At 39.5% G+C, this 20,921-nt stretch overlaps 1 protein-coding gene across 1 annotated transcript; it reads left to right on the top strand.

Moving 5' to 3' along the window:
• The first annotated feature begins 9,674 nt into the window (after positions 1 to 9,674).
• ESM1 (endothelial cell specific molecule 1) lies at positions 9,675 to 18,813 on the top strand. Its single transcript, XM_055422052.2, has 3 exons — positions 9,675 to 10,212; positions 13,203 to 13,355; positions 17,275 to 18,813. Exons 1-3 carry the CDS (start codon positions 9,912 to 9,914, stop codon positions 17,373 to 17,375), a joined length of 555 nt encoding a protein of 184 aa, XP_055278027.2. The 5' UTR covers positions 9,675 to 9,911; the 3' UTR covers positions 17,376 to 18,813.
• Positions 18,814 to 20,921: the final 2,108 nt, after the last annotated feature.

Genomic DNA, 20,921 nt, shown 5'->3' with positions numbered 1-20,921 from the left:
TGGTTCCTTTATTGCTTCCGCCCATTTCTCCTCTCTTCAGCTACTAGAGTCTTTGGTTACCTGTTTATTCTAATTGCCCTGGCAGCGCAACTCTTTGTGGAGGGGAGCTTTTACTTTCCATTTTGAAGTTTCGGACTCTCCTAACTGAACTTGACATGCTCTGATGACATATCCTCTCCTCAGGGGAGAAGCCTGTCTCCCTGCAGTAGGTTTACGTAGGTTTCCAATTGCAAGCGAGCCTTTTTGAAGGCTCATCATGTAGGATTGTTTGACAGAGTGAACCTATGCTTTTGTTGCTGCTGATGTTGCCTTTATGGGGTATGTGTGTTTGTGTGTGTGTGTGTGTGTGTGTGTCTGTGTTTTAACCAAGGATGAGGCTATCAAGGCAAGCATGCCGCACAGTCATCCATTTTTCAACAGTTTTACTAGTTGGTTTCCTTTCAGGTCCCTTCAACAGTGCCCGTCAGATATTCCCTGCTAGGATCAGATACCCCACATTGTCTTGTTTTCAGCATAAGCACTTGTCTGGCTGTGGGGTGCTTAAATGGCCATCATTCGTGGACTTATTTGAAGTTCCATTATTTTAAGTTTATAAAATGAAGGCATTAATACTAAAAAATTAGCACGAGTCCATTTCTCATCAAATTATCCATTTGTTATACTCTTGATCTTTCTTAGACTAGACCACATGAAGGTTTGAAATTTTGATTTTGAGGATACTTAGAGTATTGAAAGCCTAAAGTATATGTTGGAGTCCTTTCATTCTTGAAGACATTGTTTGGTGTTTTATTCAGTAAGTACTTCCTAAATATATTTACAAAGGAGAGAGGCTCAGCGTGTTGTCTGGAAGTGGTGGTGTGTACACAGGCTCACGAGGCACTGTCAGAAATGTAAGCTCTGTGTGTGTGTGTGTGTGTGTGTGTGTGTACTTTGGAACTGAGAGTGGGATATTAAACTTGGACTTTACAGCATGTATGTATCACTCTAAAATACCTGGACAGGTTAGAATGTTTATCAGGCAGCTTCCAAGAGTTGGGTCTTTAATTTCATCACATAAGTTTCTAGTAGAAGATTAAAGACTGATGAAATAATTCATTCTGCTAAGTAAACTATTGATGATGGATCAATACAAATAAAAGCAGATCTGTTTATTTAGACAAATACTATATTTCATTGACTCAGAAATGTTATTGGTATATTATGTGCCATTATATCACTGAGAAAGAAAAAAATCCTTCCAATTAAACTCTGACATAATGCTTTTGCATAACTAGAATTTTTATTTATACTTATTGAAACTACTTTTTAGGCTTATTTTGACATATATTTCTGTCATTTAGAACTTTTGAACATTCACAAGAGGGAAAATAAATTCAATAAATTGGTTAAAATATTCCTAAATGACTACACACTTATATCTGGTTCTTCTGAATCACATGTCACAGAGATGATCAGTAATGCAGCATTTCTTAAAAACTAGCTTCACTATTTATTTATGAGAATCTCTTCCAAGTGACTGGCACTCCTCCTACTAAGTTCTGATGTGCATGTGTAAGCAATGCCAATTACATTAAAATGGCCATATCCCAACTTCAGTCAGGTTAGTATGTGATATATGTCTTAGTAAAATATGTTAAAATATTTGTAGTGCATAATATAGTTAAAAATTATTGGTCAAGCCCTCAAAGATAGGTTTTTCCTGTCAGATATCTCCAGGGTAAATATTATGGACTAATTCTGCTGATGTGAAGGGATGTAATTAGGAGAAACCATTAATTTAGAAGTTTCTCAAATTTCTTAGTTTGTCAGAAACAAATGGCTTACTTGTTAAAAATGTTTATGCCCAGGATTACCCCAGACCTATGAAATTAGACACCCTGGCTGTGACGCTTTGTCAAGCTACCTGGACATCCTGATGCAGGTGATCCGGGGAACAGTGCTTTGATGCACCAAGTCCTATCTGAGGTGTCTTTAGTGTACATTAAGCTCTCAGACTGTAGGCTTGGAAACTTCATGAACTCCTTAGCGGCCAAAAGAAAGCAAGACATTTAAAAAAAAGGTCACCATGTGGTTTGAGAACATCCTAGAAGAAAGGACCCAAAATATTTCTATACCAGATAAGAGAGCCTGAAATTGTTAATTCCTTACAAAATTCTAAACAGGAGGTGTGGAAGTCATGCTTCTTGTTTCTGTCTTTCCAGTACTTACCTTTACATTTTAATAAAACATGCAATTATTTACTCAACCCATATATCATGTAACAGCTAGGGCTCTTCATCACTAGATAAATTCTGATGAGTCTGGCCAGGCTGGTCCTATTAATATTTTATTACATTATAGAAGGGGTCAATTTAAGGTCAAGAGAAGGAAGTGCCATGCTGTTAGAGAAGCAAAGTAGCAGAATCATTTCCTATGACTCTTGTATTAATCAGAAATTCTAGTCTTTCCAAATTTCCTAGTGAAAATTCCAAATGTCTTAGCAATAACTTCTAACATGACTTTTTAAACCTACTTTCTCTTATGTCAGATAGTTCTAATGTGTAAATGACTTCCAATGCCTAAACTATTTCTTTAGTCATTTAGAAAACTAGCAATTAAAAAAAAAACTTCTTTAGGTCTAAAAGAGCAGTTTGTGGGCTATTTAGTCATCCCACTCCGGATGGGGTGAGGCTGTAGGGAGAAGTGGTGGGGTCCTTTTAAGCCAGAAAGTGGGTGTTTAACTATCATTCTGTGAGACTGAGAGAATGAAAAATGGAACCACCTTGAAGAAGGTGAGGAGAATGGAGGAAGGGGTGAGGTCTGAGACAGACAGCTCCAGCCTTATTTTCTTTCCTGGTATATAATTTATCTTATAAATAAGTAACGATGTTTCTCACCAGTACCAATAGCTTAGAGTTGACAATATGTTTTCACATCTACATTATCTTTGATCTTTTACCACATTGCTTTAAGAAATAGACAATAGGATTTCTATCCCTTATATTTTGCTGAGAAAAAAATGACATCATGTTGGTTGGTGTCTCCACTGATGGTGGAACTAGACTCAAACTCGGGATATCCTGGCTCCAAGTTGAGAGCTGCTTTTCGTACTCACAATGCTTCTCTTCTGGTATCTGGGAAGTGTCCAGTGCTTCTAGCTATGGGTTCATATTTGGAGGCAGAAGGACACTGTATGACATCTTACAGATGGATCGTAGACTTAGACCCTTGATTGGAGAAAGGGCTAGTTGTTAGACTCCTCACATTAGCACCTTCCAGAACTAGGGGCAAAGAACTGGGCAGCTGGGCAGTGAGAGCTCATCACATGCCCCTAAGTCTAGACTTTCTCACTCTAAAAGAAATCCTGCCAGTTTGAGTCCACAGAGGAAGTTTCTAGATTTGGTCAGGGTTAGAAAAACGACCTGATTCTGTCTGCTTCCTCAGGGGGCTCCGTTGGAATCAGAGCTCTGGATATGGTGTTCAAGTTCTTTGAGGGATGCACAGAGATTCAGGGTCAAGGTTTGCCGCAGAAGTTGTAAGTGTCCTGGGCTTACCTTTTCAAACTTCCCCACACTTGCTGTTCCTGTAGGGCTGTTTGCTGTGAGTAACCATGATTGTCCCCAACCTGCCTACAGCCTTGACCTGCTCATGAAGACCAATCAGAGGGCCCCTTGCAGGCAGGAAGCCAAATTTAAAAAGTGCACTTCTCTTTACTCCCCTAAGCAGGTGTAGTTTTTGAAAATTGTCTGTAACATCAAATCCCTCTTTGCTATTAAAATTTTCTTTATTAAGAATTGAAAATTGGAGAACTGGAGAGATATTTCATTTGGGAAAATATGTGCTCCAAGACATAAGATCGTTTTAAAAGAACGAAACAAATCTTTAGAAATTTAGACTCTTCTTAATAATAGTCACAATGTTCCTTTTGGTCTTCTTAATTCATTACTGAGGTAGAAAGGAGAGATGTGGGGTTTAAGGTAACTTACCTAAAGTCACATAGTTTGGTAGTGATAGAGCTGTCTCCAGAATGTGGTGCTCCCAGACCCAAGGCAGCAGGGCAGGAGGACAAGGCTGGTTAGCTATGTTGGAGTTGATGTGATAGGACCAACATCTCTCCTCAGACCCCATTCCACCCTCAGCTGCTTCTGCCATCTCTACTTCATTACACCCTGTCCAAGAACCTGGTCTTACTTTGCTTCCCCTGGGGAACATGGTAGGGACATATTTAACTTGCTGCTCTCTGAAAATGGTTCTGGGAAACAACTGTCTAAGTTCACATATTTATTAAGTATAAACTCTAATCATATGCTAGATCTCACCACAGACACATGCAAAACTGCCATCAGCTGGTGTCAAAGCAGCAAAACTTTCAGATGATACCAAAAACAAAAACCAAAACTAAACCAGAAAAAAAGCCTCAGACACTTATATTCCTCCACTTGCTCCTTGGAAATTTTCACCTTCAAAATTTTCACCTTTGCAATTCATTCTATTTTTATTTAAAAAATTTTTTTAAATTTAAAAGTTTTTATTGGAGTATAGTTGATTTACAGTGCTGTGTAGTTTCATGTGTATAGCAAGATGAATTAGTTATTCATATACATATATTCACTCATTTTTGAATTCTTTTCCCAGATAGGCAATTACAGAGTATTGAGTCGAGTTCCTTGTGCTACACAGTAGGTCCTTACTAGTTATCTATTTGATATATTGTTGTTTAGTCTTTGTGTCTGACTCTTTTGTGACCCCATGGACTATAGACCACCAGGCTCCTCTGTCCGTGGGATTCTCCAGGCAAGAATACTAGAGTGGTTTGCCATTTCCTTCTCCAGGGGATCTTCCTGATCCAGGGATCAAACCTGCATCTCCTGCATTGGCAGGTGGGTTCTTTACCACTGAGCCAAAAGGGAAGCCCATTTTACATATAATAGTGTGTATATCGGAGAAGGCAATGGCAAGCCATTCCAGTACTCTTGCCTAGAAAATCCCATGGACAGAGGAGCCTGGTGGCCTACAGTTCATGGGGTCACTACTAGTCGGACACAACTGAGCAACTTCACTTCCACTTTTCACTTTCATGCATTTGAGAAGGAAATGGCAACCCACTCCAGTGTTCTTGCCTGGAGAATCCCAGGGATGGTGGAACCTGGTGGGCTTCCGTCTATGGGGTTGCACAGAGTCGGACACAACTGAAGCGACTTAGCAGCAGCAGCAGCAGCAGCAGTGTGTACGTGTCTATCTTAATCTTCTAATTTATCTCTGTAATTCAATTCAGATGAAAAAATGTTTATTTCTTTGGTTGCTTTGGGTCTTGGTTGCTGCACGCAGGATCTTTTGTCATGGTGTGTGGGCTCAGTAGTTGAGGCCCATGGGCTTAGCTGCTCAGTGGCATGTGGGATCTTACTTTCCCGACCAGAGATTGAGCCCATGTCCCCTGCATTACAAGGCAGATTCTCAACCAGTGGACCACCAGAAAGTCCCTGTAACTCAATTTACATCAAATTTATCTGATAAAGAAGTTTGTGAGGAATTATTATTGTGCCATTTACAATAATAAACATGGTAAAATTTGAATTGACCGTGAGCTTTGGAATATTCTCAGAGCCTTTCTCTCTTTAGGTATCCAGAAAAGATGCTTGATATAATCACAAGCAATTATAATGTGCAAAGTCAAGCACAAAATGCCATACACATTACCTAGTCCTATTTTTCTACTTGGCATAATATCATATATGATGAAGGGAGCTCCAATCCAGTGCTCTATGACAACCTAGAGAGGTGGGATGGGGTGGGAGGTAAGACGGAGGTTCCAGAGGGAGGAAACATATGTATAACTGTGGCTGATTCATGTTGATATATGACAGAAACCAACATAATATTGTAAAGCAATTATATTCCAATTAAAAATAAATTTAAATGAAAAAAATCACAATGGTATTTTAAATGCACAAGGTGTATTGAGTTGAATAGTTATATGGTTTTTATTGTGTCTCCGGCCCCTACTGCAGAAGGCCACATGCTGTCCATTGGATCGTGAGGTGGTCTGTTTGACCCATCATGGCTTGAACTTGCATTTTCAGAGCTGTGAAAGCTTATGTGATTCCTCCTGACCTCACTGACAGCCGACGTACACAATAAGGGTAGAGATTTGCTGGTTGTACCTCAAAGCAAGCCTGCCAGGTGGACTTCCTATCCTCAACATCACCCGCTTTGCCTTCATCTTATTTTTCCCCCCTGCAGATAAAAGATGGCTCCTTGTTAACTCATGTTCTGATTTCCTAACTCTTCATGGTCATAGCTAGCTTTCCTCATAACATTGGTTGATCTGAGCTCAGGGTTTGGAGAGACCAAAATACAGCTAGACAAAAATCCCTTAGGGACTGTGCTGGGACCAACAATTTTTGTGGGGTCTTGGAAGGAGTTGAAGGAGCCCACAAAATGAGCTGTTAGGTACCACTTGTTGAGTTGGTTTTACCATCTGTGAGCTCTGTTGAGCATCTTTTCTTTATTCTTCTGTGTATTGTGTCACAGTTTGTTATTATTTGTGAATTTGGTATCCTCAGTTGATATGTTCTGTGTTGTTATCATTTACTAAAGGTATTACCAATTTTGAGAAATGCAGAAGGTGGTATCCTGTGAACTCTTCTTCTTCCCCTCAACTCTTGGGATTTGGACATTCAAAGGCCTTTATTGTTTCTTCTTTAAATTCCTATAAAAATCAGAAGATTCTTACTTTTTTTTTTTAAACTCAGTGTCAATTCTGTGATGGCTGTATTTTTAAATTGAAGAGTAGCCATCATTTATTGAATGCATATTGCTTGACTGACATTTTCCATCACTTATCAATCTTGACACCGACCCTATTAAGAAGGTATCATTAGCCCATTGTATGCCATGCAGAAATGGAGGCTTAGAGACATTAAACTAAGTATACTTAGGGAGTGAGTGGCAGAGTAGAGATTTGGATCTGGCTCTGACAGAATCCAAAATTTATAGCTAGACCAAACTAGTGTGCAGACTGGATCCAGTCCAAAAGAAATGAAGGCACAGATGATGTTTTCCAATTTGAATGAAATACTGGCTAACATTTAAAAATTAGGGGATTACATTCAAAAGTCTGGATTCTACCTTCTCTTTAAAGAAATCAGAAGATTGGGCACAATGTGCTCGTATTCCTACATGGCAGCTGTCAGCTAGCCCTAGGGAGTGGCTGCTTCCCTTAGAGGAGGCATGTGCTTGCAGGTGGACAAATCCCCTCCTTCGTATTACACGCCACCTGGTTTGGCTTACCACTCCACCCACTTGGGTCACCTGTTTGGAATCTATGTGTCTTTGACTTTACAATCTTTGTTCTAGTCTCTGGAGATGGTCTGCCTTAGGGTTGGAGTCCTGTTTTCATGATTTGCTGTGTGAACCTTGGAGAAGTTACTTAACTCTGAGAGTCCTCAGTTTTCATATCTCTAAGATGGTGATAAGAATAACACTTAGCTCTTGAGGTTTCTTTGAAAGTTAAGTGTGGTAACTTCCATAAAGAGCTTAGCATGATGTCTGATACATCATAAGCTTTCTATCAATAGAATAGTTCAGTTCAGTTCAGTTCAGTTCAGTCACTCAGTCGTGTCTGACTCTCTGCGACCCCATGAATCACAGCACGCCAGGCCTCCCTGTCCATCACCAACTCCCGGAGTTCACTCAAACTCATGTCCATAGAGTCGGTGATGCCATCCAGCCATCTCATTCTCCGTCGTCCCCTTCTCCTCCAGCCCCCAACCTTTCCCAGCATCAGAGTCTTTTCCAGTGAGTCAACTCGACGCATGAGGTGGCCAAAGTATTGCAGTTTCAGCTTTAGCATCAGTCCCTCCAATGTAGGTGTTATTAATAACCACTATCCTGATTAACCACTCCTCTCAGAAAATAGAGTTCAGCAAAGTTTGAGCGAGAACCCTTTCTCAGGATCAGCCTAAATTGTGAACAAGGCCATCAGACCATTGGCCATGGAAGCATGATCATGTTGTAATAGGCAATGTGAGTTTGACATTAGACTGACATGGTTTAAGTTCAACCTCTGACATTACAGGGATCTTGGACAAATTATCCAGTGTCTTTCTGACTCAGATTCCTCACTCATAAAATGGGCATGAAAATGGTACCTAGTTCATAATGTTGTGATGAGGATCAGGTGAATTAATACATGTAAAATGCTTCAGAACACTGGCACATACCATGCACTCAATCGATGTTACTATTGAAAACAAATAATCATTGTGCCATTTGCCAAGTATATGTTTCCTTCTGGGAGATTAAGATAGACTATTTGAAACTGGATTGTCATGAAAATTTTGGGAAATTTGGAAACTGAGTCACTTGCTTTCATTTCCCGTGTTCTCGGTTCCCTGCACCTTCTGTCCCCTACATCCCCTTAAAGCTGCACTTCCGAAGGCTGATCATCAAGTCACATCCAATGAACTCAGCCTTAGCTTCTACAAGGGACAAAAGCTTAAGCGATCAGCTAGCTTCATACTATCAATTCTCAAAAGGGAGGCAGAGGCTGAGAGGAGCCCTGTGGCTTGCCTATCACTACATTGTGACAAATCAAGAGCTGTCAACCTTATTGGTATATTTACTAGGTGACAGTGGGATTTTGTCTATTTTGATAGGTGGATGCAGCTTAGAATCCAACACATAGCTGGTGCAAGAACTCTCCTCTCTCCTCTTTCCCTTTGGTCTTCCTGTCCCACAAACCTTGCTTAATGAGGCCTTGACCCAGTTAATGTACTAAGAGGACCTCTTGGTCTTTCCTGGAGGGATCTAAGTACTGTGACCCTCCATAGCATGTAGACCTTGTTCCCTGATGGGTTATGTTTTCCCTTCTCTGTGACTTGCCTCCCTGGACCACATTCCGATTTGCCTGCTGGTTCATTTGTTTCCTTGGGCTGGCTGCCTTGTTTGGTGGTTTTTAGTGAGGATTCTGATCAATGCCAGGAGGTGAGGGGAAGGGCTCTGAGTGGGCTCAATCATTGGACAAGCAGACTTGGTGATGGATGAGCCTTCTCCCCAGTGAGTCTTGACTCAGGAGAAGTCCAGCTGGTAAGTTTTTCCAGAATTGAGTAAATCAGAAGCAGTGCCAGCAGCGTCTTACCTCTTGTGGTTTTTGTATTGATCTTAAAGGAAATTCTCTGCGGCAGTTCCACGTCTCACTAGAAAATACAGCTACATCCATGATAAACTTAGATATATCTCATATGAGCTGTTTTAGAAAAAACATTTGAAGAGGGGTGAGAGGAAGGAAGAGAGCATCTTAAAAAAAAATCCCTTTCAAAATATTTTCTTTCTCCTCAGTATTGAAAAGGCACACGATAACCCTTTCTTCTTCCAAATGATCTCATAGCTATTTATTGAAGGGAAATACCAAATGTTTATTTATTTATTTTAAAAGGAGCTTCTTCGGTTCTGATGATTCACGTCGATATAATTTTCCTCCTGACTGCAGAGGTTCTGAGACAAAGCAACACCTCAACTGATGTGCCGGTGTCAGAACAATTCCTGTCCTGGAGGAGGGTGTGCAACTTTCTTTATTCCCCCTTCACAGACGTCCTTGAGCCCTTGAGACGGATGTGAGCGAGTTTTTCAGTCCTCATGCAAAACAACCATCTAAACATAACAGATGACATCAGCTCAGGCTTTTCAATTCCTGGATGGCAGCAGCGTGCTAATCCAGCCTTCATCCTGGATTTCATAAACTAAAACAAGAGAGCCTGGCAGGAGGACAGCGCTGCTGCTGGGCTGAGGAAATTGATGACGGGGAAGCATGCGGGCAACCCAGTGTATAAAACTCATAAACGTGTAGGCAGACGCTCAGCTACCACTTTGGACGGCGGCTTCCCGCCAGCAGAGACCCCGCCGCGGGAAGCGGAGCCCGAGCCGCGGGAAACATGAAGCGCCTCCTGCTGCTGGCCGCGCTGCTGGTCCCCGCGCACCTGGCGGCCGCCTGGAGCCTCAAGTACGCGGTGGATTGCCCCGAGCGCTGTGACAGTAGCCAGTGCAAGAGCAGCCCGCGCTGTAAGAGGACAGTGCTAGACGACTGTGGCTGCTGCCGGGTGTGCGCCGCGGGGCTGGGAGAAGCCTGCTACCGCACAGTCTCGGGCATGGATGGCGTGAAGTGTGGCCCCGGGCTGAGGTGTCAGTTTTACAATGAGGAGGATGATTTTGGTGACGAGTTTGGTATCTGCAAAGGTAAAGAGCGACCCCTTGCTTCTTGCCCCTTGCCTAGGGCACCCTGCAGGCTTTTAGCCAGCGTGGGAAGAGAGGAGCCTTTCCTTCTAATGCAAAGAGGGAAAATGCAGGTGGGTTTAGGGACCAGGTTCCCCTAACAGGTGCTGTCATAGGGAGAGAGAGAAAGATAACTCTGCAGATTGCGGCTGAACCCTGCATGCAAAAAAGCCCAGAAAGAAATACAGCGTTTCACTCATGTTTAAGAGATTTTTTTTTTTAAGTTGCAATGGAAAATTGTGTTGCTTCCTTTTCTGGAAGACTTTAGAAATTTGACAGGTAATCTGTTATGGCTGGAGTAGGTGGTCTCTCTTCTATAGGCAGTGATTACAGAGGTCTGCACTGGATAACCTCTTGGAGTGGTGGCTAGCCCTGGGATTTAGTGATACTTTGATCTTAAGAGAGTCCACAGGGTTGAGGGCACCTCTCACGATCAAGTATTTCTGATGCACACTAATGCACTTTGTGAAATAGGATGACTTAAGTCATCTAGCAAAAGGAGTCACGTTCTTGGAACAGGATACCCTGAAGTATCAAACAAACCTAGAAAAATAACAGTGTAAAACAAGCAAAAATAGCGCCTAAAGAAAAAAAATTGGAACTCTGTAAAGAAAAAGACTTAAAAACTTTATTAGGTTGAAATTATAGCTAAACAATGTAGTTCAACATTTGTGGAATTTATTTCAAACTTAGTGACTATAGCTTAAAAATGTTTAGAAATGAAAAAATGAAGATTTAAATATACTCTGTGTATGAATACCTCATGATCTCCTTAAGGATTATTTTTAAGGTTCAGTACATATGTGATAGCTCCATTCATCAGTTTTATAGTACAAAGAAGCTTTTAAAATTAAAGGGACTAAGTTCCAAATAATTCTTAATGTGTTAAATACAATTGTAAGCTTTTATAAATAATAATCATCCAGTATTGAGCTAATCTCATGAATTCTTTTAGAAAAATATAAGTTGATTAACTTTTAAGCCACAAAACATACTAAAGATTAGGAAATAAATGGCTGAACTTTAAGGAGAATTCTAGTCTTTTGCTTAGTTTATTTTTGTTTATAACCAATGAAAAGTAGAATACTGAGGAAACATTTTCTTTGGTGGACATTCGCAGACATGTCTTTCAGCTGAGTGGAATCTGTGATTTCTGTAAATTACAGTGTTTATCAGCCAAGAAAAGAGTACTTCACATAAGGAAATTAGGGAGGAAGTGGTTAACACAATCATACTTACTATATAGCAAGTATACGCCGTATATTGCTTTTTCTCTTGGCATAAAAACTGACTCTGTGCATGTGATTGTAAATGTCCAATTACATATGGGTAAAGAAACAGGCTGTAAGGCATCTGGAGTCTTTAGCACTCCAATATTCACTGAATGATCGAGGTAGCTGTTAATAAGATATATTTTTAAAAGCTGTTTAGGATAGCTCTTAGACATCCTTCAGATTGCAAATAGGTCTGGTTACGAACATTTTTCTTTCTGCTGGAAATAGTAAAGCTGTGTGAACCTTGACAGCTACATAGAGACATTGTATTTTGCTGTAGGCAAAATTTTGTGCTTCAACTTTTTTTTACAGAACACCTCTCTGAAAACTGTATGCTATAGCTGCATATCTGGATGTTTCCTAAATATTCAGATATTTTGCATTGTCCAGATAGCAATTTATTGAATACCTACTATCTGCCCAGCACTATTCAGTATATTGGGGGATACAGTAGGAGCATAACTGAGAATCTGGCTAAAGTTTTAGTTTTCAATATCACTGAAGACACAGTCATATCTTAATCCTGTGTGCTTTTTTGCCAGAGGCTTTTTCAATATTGCTTCTAAGGACTTCTTTTTTTCCCAGCAGAGAGGCTAGCGTTTAAAACCAGGTGCTTCTCTAATCTGAAGGATGTAGAGTACAGCAATCATAAATCTCTTTAAAAATGTATTTCATTAATATCTATCTTGATTATTCTGTGGACAATATTAGATTGCCAAAGACTTAGATGCCTCACAATTTGTTTCTTCACCCATGTATGATTGTACATTTACAAGGACATTCTTATGCCAGGAGAATAAATATTCTGCATCTATTCTGCTTGGCTGTTCAGGGCTGGCTATTCTATTGAGATGCTGTTCACATCATAAAAAACATGCATTTTTAATAATGAATTTGTTCTCTTTTTCTCAATATAGTATGTTTTAGTCTAAGTATGGGAACATCGAAGCTCTAAAAGCTTCCAGATTTGGGTAGGTATATGAATATATTCTCAGCTTTCTTCTCATTTAGCATATTGTATTTTAGCTCTGCAGAGGACTTTATTAGTGAATCCTCTTAACATCTGGAGGAGTTGAATATGTACTGTCGTTTTGTTAGATAAGGAAGTTGATAAGAGTTGGAGAAGATTGAGGATTGGTCACTTGATGAAGAGCTGAGATGACAGCCTTCTTAGCCCCTGGTTAGTTTAAGCCCTTTCCTAGACATTTAAAACAGTAAATTGCCTATGACTACAGGGAATTCAAAGACAGCATCATATCTTTTAAACTCTGTGAGGAGCTGATACACATGTCTTTTCAATTGCCCACCTTCACTGAGCTGTCACAGAGGTAGCCCAGTGAGACCCTGCCTTTTGGTTTCTAAGCAGACAGTAGACAGAATTAAAACCAGTTCAGAGATATTGGTTTTGGTGTATCTGTCTTCATCTAAACTTCACAGCAAGGCACTACAACCAAGGAATCCATTATCTGGTCTTAGTGTGTGATTTCACATTTGTGACTTTAAGCGTGGGATTCATATTTCATATTTTCAAAGCCCGGGATGTTCAGATAATTGGACTTTATCTGATAGTCAAGATTCATGAGGTTTGTTCAATTACTGAGGCTGTGCACACAGGGACTGTGAAGTTGGAAGCTTCTGTACATTGAGAGCACCCTCTCTCAAACTTCCCTTTGTCCTCAGACTGCCCCTTCGGCACCTTCGGGATGGAATGCAAACAGACTTGCAGCTGTCAGTCTGGCATATGCGACAGGGTGACCGGCAAATGTCTGAAGTTTCCCTTCTTCCAATATTCAGTAGCCAAGGCTACCAACCAGAGATTTGTATCACACACAGGTAAGAACTGATTCCCAAGTAAACATTGAAACAGTAGTCTCATTTTCAGTTTGAATAAGAAAACTTATGGATGAGTAGAACTAGATGTTGGTTTAAATGATTTTGTTTCTTTTATTCTACTTATGGGAAAGGTAGGTGGTTGTTGAAATTTGTTGCAGTGTTACAAAGAGACCTCGTTAATAGATTTAGATTGTACAATTTTCCACAAAGTTTACCGAGTGTATACCGAGGATAAATATGATTGATTACACAGAAAGGTAATAAAAATAACCAAGATATACAAAGCTCTTTAAATTCTTTGGTGATCTGTTTTATATATGTACTAGACAAAGCTACTTCTCTCCCAACTTAACAGTGAAAGAGTATTCTGAGGAATTTGTTGGATAAGGCTTAAGAGCCAACATAGAAAATATAAAACATTTCTTTTTAAAAACCAAATGGAAGTATTTAAGTGGAATAATTCCAAGCATGTCTTTTTGTGGATTTTGGAGAGAATAAGAGATAGTATCTATGATTAAAATTTGGGAATCATCTGTAAACCTTTGAATGAAAATGTAATAATACTCACATGCTGATTGTTAGTGCTTATGTATTTCTTACACAAGTTATTAGAATGTGAGAAATACAGCTTGTAAGATGATGTTAAGCGCATATTTGGTTATTTTGTTGAATAAATGGTTAAATTGGAAGTAGCTCATTTAAAACAACATGTAGCCACAGCAACTACCAGTATCCACAAACTATACACTTTTCTCCCTTAGATATAAATAGTTGACAATCCAGACTTGTTTCAGTTCTTGTTTCTGGTTCTTCACACTTCAAATTAATTAAAATTTGAAATATTTGACAAATGTGCTTATTTCTCAGCTTTACCTCCTTCTTACACATGGGTTCAATTAAGTACCTCAAAATAAATGGAAAGTATTGTATTTTTAAGTGAATTATTAAGTGTGGCTATGGCCTTAAACATTAAAGTGAAACCTTAAAAAAAACCTATCGCATGAATATCTTTGTGAATACTTGATCTGGAAATTAAGATCAGTATTAACATTTTAAATACTCATGACTTTGCCCTATAGTCATTGACAAACAATATGGAGGAAAATTGAGTTTTAAGTTCTGAACAATTTTTTATTGAGGTGAAATTTACCTAACGTAAAATTAACCACTTTTAAGTGAATGATTCAGTGGCATTTAGTACATTCACAGTGTTAGGAAGTCACAGCCTCTATTTAGTTCTTGAAAAATTTTCTCAGCTCCAAATAAAACCAGTGCCCATCAAGCAGTTACTCCCACTCTTCAGCCTCTAGCAACCTCCAATCTACTTTCTGACATTTTTTGAATGGTTCAGTTGCCAGACTCCCCAGGCGGCTTCCCAGGTGAAGGACCTGCCTGCCAATACAGGAGACTTAAGAGACAGAGGTTCAGTCCCTGCATGGGGAAGATCCCCTGGAGGAGGAAATGGCAGCCCACTCCAGTAGTCTTGCTGGCAAATCTCATGGACAGAAGAGCCTGGTGGGCTATGGTCCATAGGGTTGCAAAGAGTCAGACATGACTGAAGCGACATAGCATGCACACACAGGTTTGCAACTTATTGTTTCAGCACTGCTCAGTTCAGTTCAGTTCAGTTGCTCAGTCGTGTCCGACTCTTTGCGACCCCACGAATCACAGCACGCCAGGCCTCCCTGTCCATCACCAACTCCCGGAGTTCACTCAAACTCATGTCCATCGAGTCGGTGATAGTTGCCTCAAATACTTGAAGCTTCTTTTATCTTATTTTGCTTTCTTAAAACCACAGGCTACAAAGAACACTGAAGGAACAACTTTATTAGTAGAATCCCTCTTCTCTCGTTAAGATTGCTCCTGATCTTTCTCACCAAGAGAGAATTGAATCTGGTGAATCTTTGTCACTCTTTGGGGTGTATGTCTGGGGGGCGTGCTCTCGAACTCCTCTGGAATGTCCTCAGTGATGGAACTCTTCTGTCCCCTCCATGCTTCCTGCTGCACACACAGGAGCACGTCTTCTGCTTCTCTGGACCAGTGTGCTGTCTCTTTCCCTCGGGTCTGTCACTTTCTCTCATTCGCTTGCGGATTCTGCAAAAATCCTGACCAATGTATAGTTAGTTGCCTTGGAAAAGATACTCTGGACCCTTGAACAACGTGGATTTGAACTGTTTGGGTCCACTTATACACACATTTTACCCCCAATAGATATAGTACCTATATTTTCACTTTACAGATCTTTAAATTAACTAAGTGTGGGGGCAAATTTGTTTTCAATTAGAGATCACAGTCCACAGAGTCAAAATAACTAGGGTTGGAGTCCTGATTTTATCCAGACTCTTTCTGCTTTCTGCCCTTGGGTGAGTCATTTACCAGTTACTTTGTTCGGGGGCAGACATAGTAGTAGGTGGATTTTCCACTGCTCAGGGGTCGGCACCTCTAGTACCAGCATTGTTCAAGGGTCAACTGGATTATACTGGATGAAAATTACATTAAGGGTTACATAATAATTATTTCTGTATTCAATTAGATATCAAGATTCTTATTAGAAATTTATGGAAAATGCATTTTCTGACCTATGGTGCTTCCTTTGATAAAAGAGAAACTAAAGATGACTATTAGTGTCCTCTTCTTAAATCTTCCTGGTGGCTCAGCTGGGAAAGAATTCCCCCCTGCAATGTAGGAGACCTGGGTTCAATCCCTGGGTTGGGAAGATCCCCTGGAGAAGGGAACAGCTACCCACTCCAGTATTCTGGCCTGGAGAATTCCATGGACTTTACAGTCCATGGGGTCTCAAAGAGTCGGACATGACTGAATGACTTTCACTTTTGTAAATCTTAGATTGAGGATGGAGTGCAGAATATCCTAAAACCTCATGGTAAGGATGTGCAGGAGCCCTTCTGTTCAGTTGGACATCTCCACATGGGACTTAATGAGCTTTAAGTGCTACTGTTTATAGGATGGGGCTTGGTTGGGGCCTCAGTCCTTGCCTTGAGTTTCACATCATCTCTGCCCAAGTCTGTTTGGGTCCAGTCTTTGTAAATGGAGCCAAGGTTCCTTAGCACAGGGACTTCCAGAGGAGCCTTTTATACCTGAATTGAATGAAGTGGTCTTTTCTAACTTTCTACCCGTTGGTCACAGCATCCTTGGCAAATGGACTTCCTGGCTTCTCATCTTCATTTGTCATTGCTGTTTTTATTGTTTAGTAATTAACTCTCCGACTTTCTAAGACTGGAAATTCACAAGCTTTTTTTTTTGCGGGAGTAGTGGTTGAGTTTCATGAATTTACATGCATTTATCTACTGGACCATCCTAACCTCCTAATAGCATTCAATTTCAGAATGTACACTGCAGAAGCAAACACACTTCACTACTCTTTGAAGCAGATAATTTCATTAAAAAAATTCTAAATATTAGAAACTTGTTAGGTAGAGCATTTCTATAAACGTTTATAAAAGGCCCTTTGGTGTGCTTTCTGCATTCTAAAGCCACATCAGTAAGGTAATCCCTCTTCCATATCAGATAGTAAAGAATCTTACTTAGAGATCTATACTTACACCATTTACTCATTTGGTAAGTATTAAGTGCCTACCATGTACCAAGCACTGTTGCAACAGTGAACAAAAAAAATCCCTGCCATCTTGGAGCTGATATTCTAGTGGTACAGAGAGATAATACAAGGGGAAAAAAAAGACAAATAAATGTACAGAATAATGTCAGGTGACGATGGGTGAACAGAGACGTTTAATTCAAGGAAATGCTAATTGGTCGAGGGCAGGTGAACATGGAATAGACTTTTCAAATCTATTATAGATTTCATTGTAAATGTGTTATAATACAAAAACATAAGACAAAATTTTACTTAATCTTGGAGTTACAGATGTTTGGACATGATTTGTATTCCTTCTAATTTCAGAGCATGACATGGCATCTGGAGATGGCAATGCTGTGAGAGAAGAACTTGTGAAGGAGAATGACGCCCGATCTCCTGTAAGGAAGTGGTTAAATCCACGCTGATCCCGGGTGGGACTTCTGAGAGAAGACCCTGTTTCAACAATCATTCAACACACAGCCAACATTTTAGGAATTCTCTGTATTATAGCATATGGACGTATGATTTTTGGAGATCAAATGTGATTTAGGGTGGGTCCAGAAAAAAAAAAAAAAAACGTAGGCTACTAACAATCCATAAAATGCATATGACTGAACTCTTTTAGATATTTGTTAAATATTTGAATGCATATAGATTTGTTAAATATGTGTTTTTAGTCATAGTGAAGAACTAAAGATGCGATTTGGATAACCTTAACTTGGAGGGAAATCAGCCAAAGAGAAGGCTAGCCAAAGCTGAAGACCACAGCCAGTCTACGACTCTTTGACACAATGTACATTAATGTCCGGATATGGGCTGGAGAGAATTAAGAGCAGGAGAAGGTGGGGGTAGGGGCTGGGAGAGTATGATATTTAGGTCTTCCTTTGGTAGCTTCAGTAGAATTTACTTGTGCTTTTTTTTTCACTTTGGAAAAAGTCAAAACAAAATAATCCCTGAAGGAAGTGGGACTTTTGAAGCTTGTGGGAGTTTGAACAGCAGCCTTGAACTGAAGCAGGTTTCAAAGGATGGCTAATGTAGTTCCCAGTTTACCCTCTGAAGGATGGTTCTTGGGTACAGGGCAAACACACACTTCCATAAATGGTTTTAAAGAATACCACCTCAGATCGAGAGTAAGGACATATTTTCCCACTTAGGAGAAGTGTGAAGGTAAATATTTATATATTTTTGTAAACACTTGTTAGTACAAGTCATCCTCCATACCCATATTTATCACTCTCTTGAGAAAATAAGCTTAATATCATTGTTTAAAATGGTTAGAATAAAAGTATAATTCTCTAAGCTTTTCAAACATCCAAGGCATGGTAAATTTATTATCAATAATTATAGTAATATTAACAGTAAGTATAAGAGAAACCTAGAAAAATTTAGTCATCATGGATTCATGAAATGTCAAAACGCATGAGGGAATTTATGTAAAAGTAAGTGCAATGATTTAGATGAGCTTTAAATTTAAAGTAGAAAATGCTTTTTATTAAGTTTGGAAAAGAGTCAATTTTAGCAGGAAATGTCAACTTTAAAATATAGTTCATTTTAATGTATTTTTTTTCTTTAAACGTGGTTGATAAGTGGAATTATGAGTACCCTTGGAAGGATCTTAGCACAAACAGGACTGTTGTACTAGATTTTGCTAGGAAATATTTGCAAAAGTATTTTATTTGGAGTGAAGAATTATTTAAGATTATTTCACTATTTACCTGTATTTTATTCTCGAAGTTTGCCTACAGAGTTGTGAATGTGTGTGTGGGAGGGTCTTTTAATGTAAGCTGAATAAGCTGTTTGGATTTCTTTTAAAAAGACAAGTTTACGAATGATCAATAAAAAAAACAAGACAGTCACTCCTGAGTCCATTCATGACTTCATTGATCATTAAAATATTTAAACGATTCATTCAATGAATAATAACTCATGAATGCACATTAAAGGACAGGCTTCTCATGTAAATTTTCTCCTACAGATAAGCGTCTTCTGTCAAAAATTTTTCCTTTGCCTTCTTACAGCTTCCTAAAAAAGTTGGTCCTTGTATATTAACACATTTCACAGAGGCGAAACAAAAAACAAACAACAAAACACTTCTATTGGTGTTTGACAATGGTTACAAACATTTCAGTTAGGCAAAGACAAACGTGTCAGTGCCTATAAAAGAGTAGAGTAACATACAGCTTTGAAGCTTGAGATTATCAAAATCAAGAATAGTATTAAACCCAATATTGTATAAATCAGCTACACTTCGATAAAATTAAAAAAGAATAGTATAAGTTCACTCAGTCTTATATGAAAATTACAGAAACATTTTAAGTAAATTGATACAGTGCTGAAAAAATTATGTTTGCATTAGAAAAAATATTGAGTTTGCATAAATTAATTCTTTTTTTAAAAGAAGGGAGAAACTGGATGTGAATGAGATAATGTTACATTAATATAAGATATAAATATTATTATTAAGCAAAGCAGAAAGCATCAAAAATCTTTACTTTCACCAGTGTGCAGTGAAGTTTCAGAATATGCTTTCAAGGGGTAGGGTTACTTAAAGATCTGCCATCTTGAACTGAAGGCCAGGACACAGTTCAGTTGCCCTTTTGGGATAGTGAATAGTGGAATAGGAGCTAGATTAGGGCAGGGCTTGCCTCTGCTCCTGACTCTGCAGCAACCATGTATGTGACCACAGACAAACAAAGGTGGGTTGATCCAGTTTTAGTTGCAGGCATATTTTCCAGCTACCCAGCTTCATGTTACTGAGTACTTTTTGCTTTCTTCATTCCAAACACTAATACCTGTCTATCTTAAATTTCTCTGTCATCTTCTGACTCTATTCTTCATAGCAGTGGTCTTCTAAATCTTTGGATTTTGCATATTTTTATTGCAGTTTTTGAGCATGCAATTTTATATATACATAGTATGGTATTAGTACATTATGTTCATTATAAAATGTTTAAAATTGCTCAGTCGTGTCCAACTCTTTGCAATCCCATGGACTGTAGCCTACCAGGCTCCTCCGTCCATGGAATGTTCCAGGCAAGAGTACTGGAGTGGGTTGCCATTTCCTTCTCCTACCAGGCTCCTCCGTCCATGGAATTTTCCAGGCAAGAGTACTGGAGTGGGTTGCCATTTCCTTCTCCAGGGGATCTTCCCGACCCAGGGATCGAACCCCAGTCTTCTGCATTGCAGGCAGACGCTTTATCATCTGAGCCACCAGGGATGCCATAAAATGTACACTCAAACTAAAAATTTTTTAAAGGATAAGAGATACATAGAACTAGAAGTTCTGAGATTTTCTTCCTCCATCCCAATAGGCTATCCTGGGAGTCACTCAAGAAGCAAAAGAAAATGCCATGGCTCAGTGATCTCCAATGAGGCCCAACCTCATTTGATTTTGAAAAGAAACCAAGCCGGCACATATTCCACATAATAAATATTTGTAGGATGAGTGGATGAAGGGATGAGTGAAAGGGTGGATGGGTAGACAGGTGGGTGGAAGGATAAATGGGAAGAGAGAAGGATGAGTAGATGGATGAGTCGGAGGAATGAATGAAGCAGCTGATAGGCCTTCTGCCTCCAGCAGAGCCACAGCTGCTGAGGGAGTAGATGGCTTCTCATTTCCTTTCAACTGCCAGGTCCTCTGTTTCCTTGGTGGCAAACTTATTCTGCTGATTGGGATTAAAAAAAAACAGGGGCATATGTTAGAGTCAGTGAGTATGACAAATAAGGTTTCCCAGGGCAACAGAGACAGGGAGTTTGTGTCCCCCAGGCACTGGGAACATCACCTGGTAGCCAGACTGGAGCATTCTTTTCTGCGAGAGGCAATTTGGGAAGACTGTTGTTTCCATCCTACGCATTATCCCTTCTGTTTATCCTGAGTTTCCTAGGAGAGAAGAATCCATAGACGTTCAACATCACACAGATATTTAGAGGGTGAATTGATTATTTCTGATTATTCATCAGTTATTCAACTA

This window comes from Moschus berezovskii, chromosome 18 (assembly GCF_049115385.1).
Source record: "Moschus berezovskii isolate FMDL1 chromosome 18, NW_MosBer_1.0, whole genome shotgun sequence".
In the NCBI taxonomy this organism is placed as follows: domain Eukaryota; kingdom Metazoa; phylum Chordata; class Mammalia; order Artiodactyla; family Moschidae; genus Moschus; species Moschus berezovskii.
This window is presented reverse-complemented; position numbering and strand designations above follow the sequence as displayed.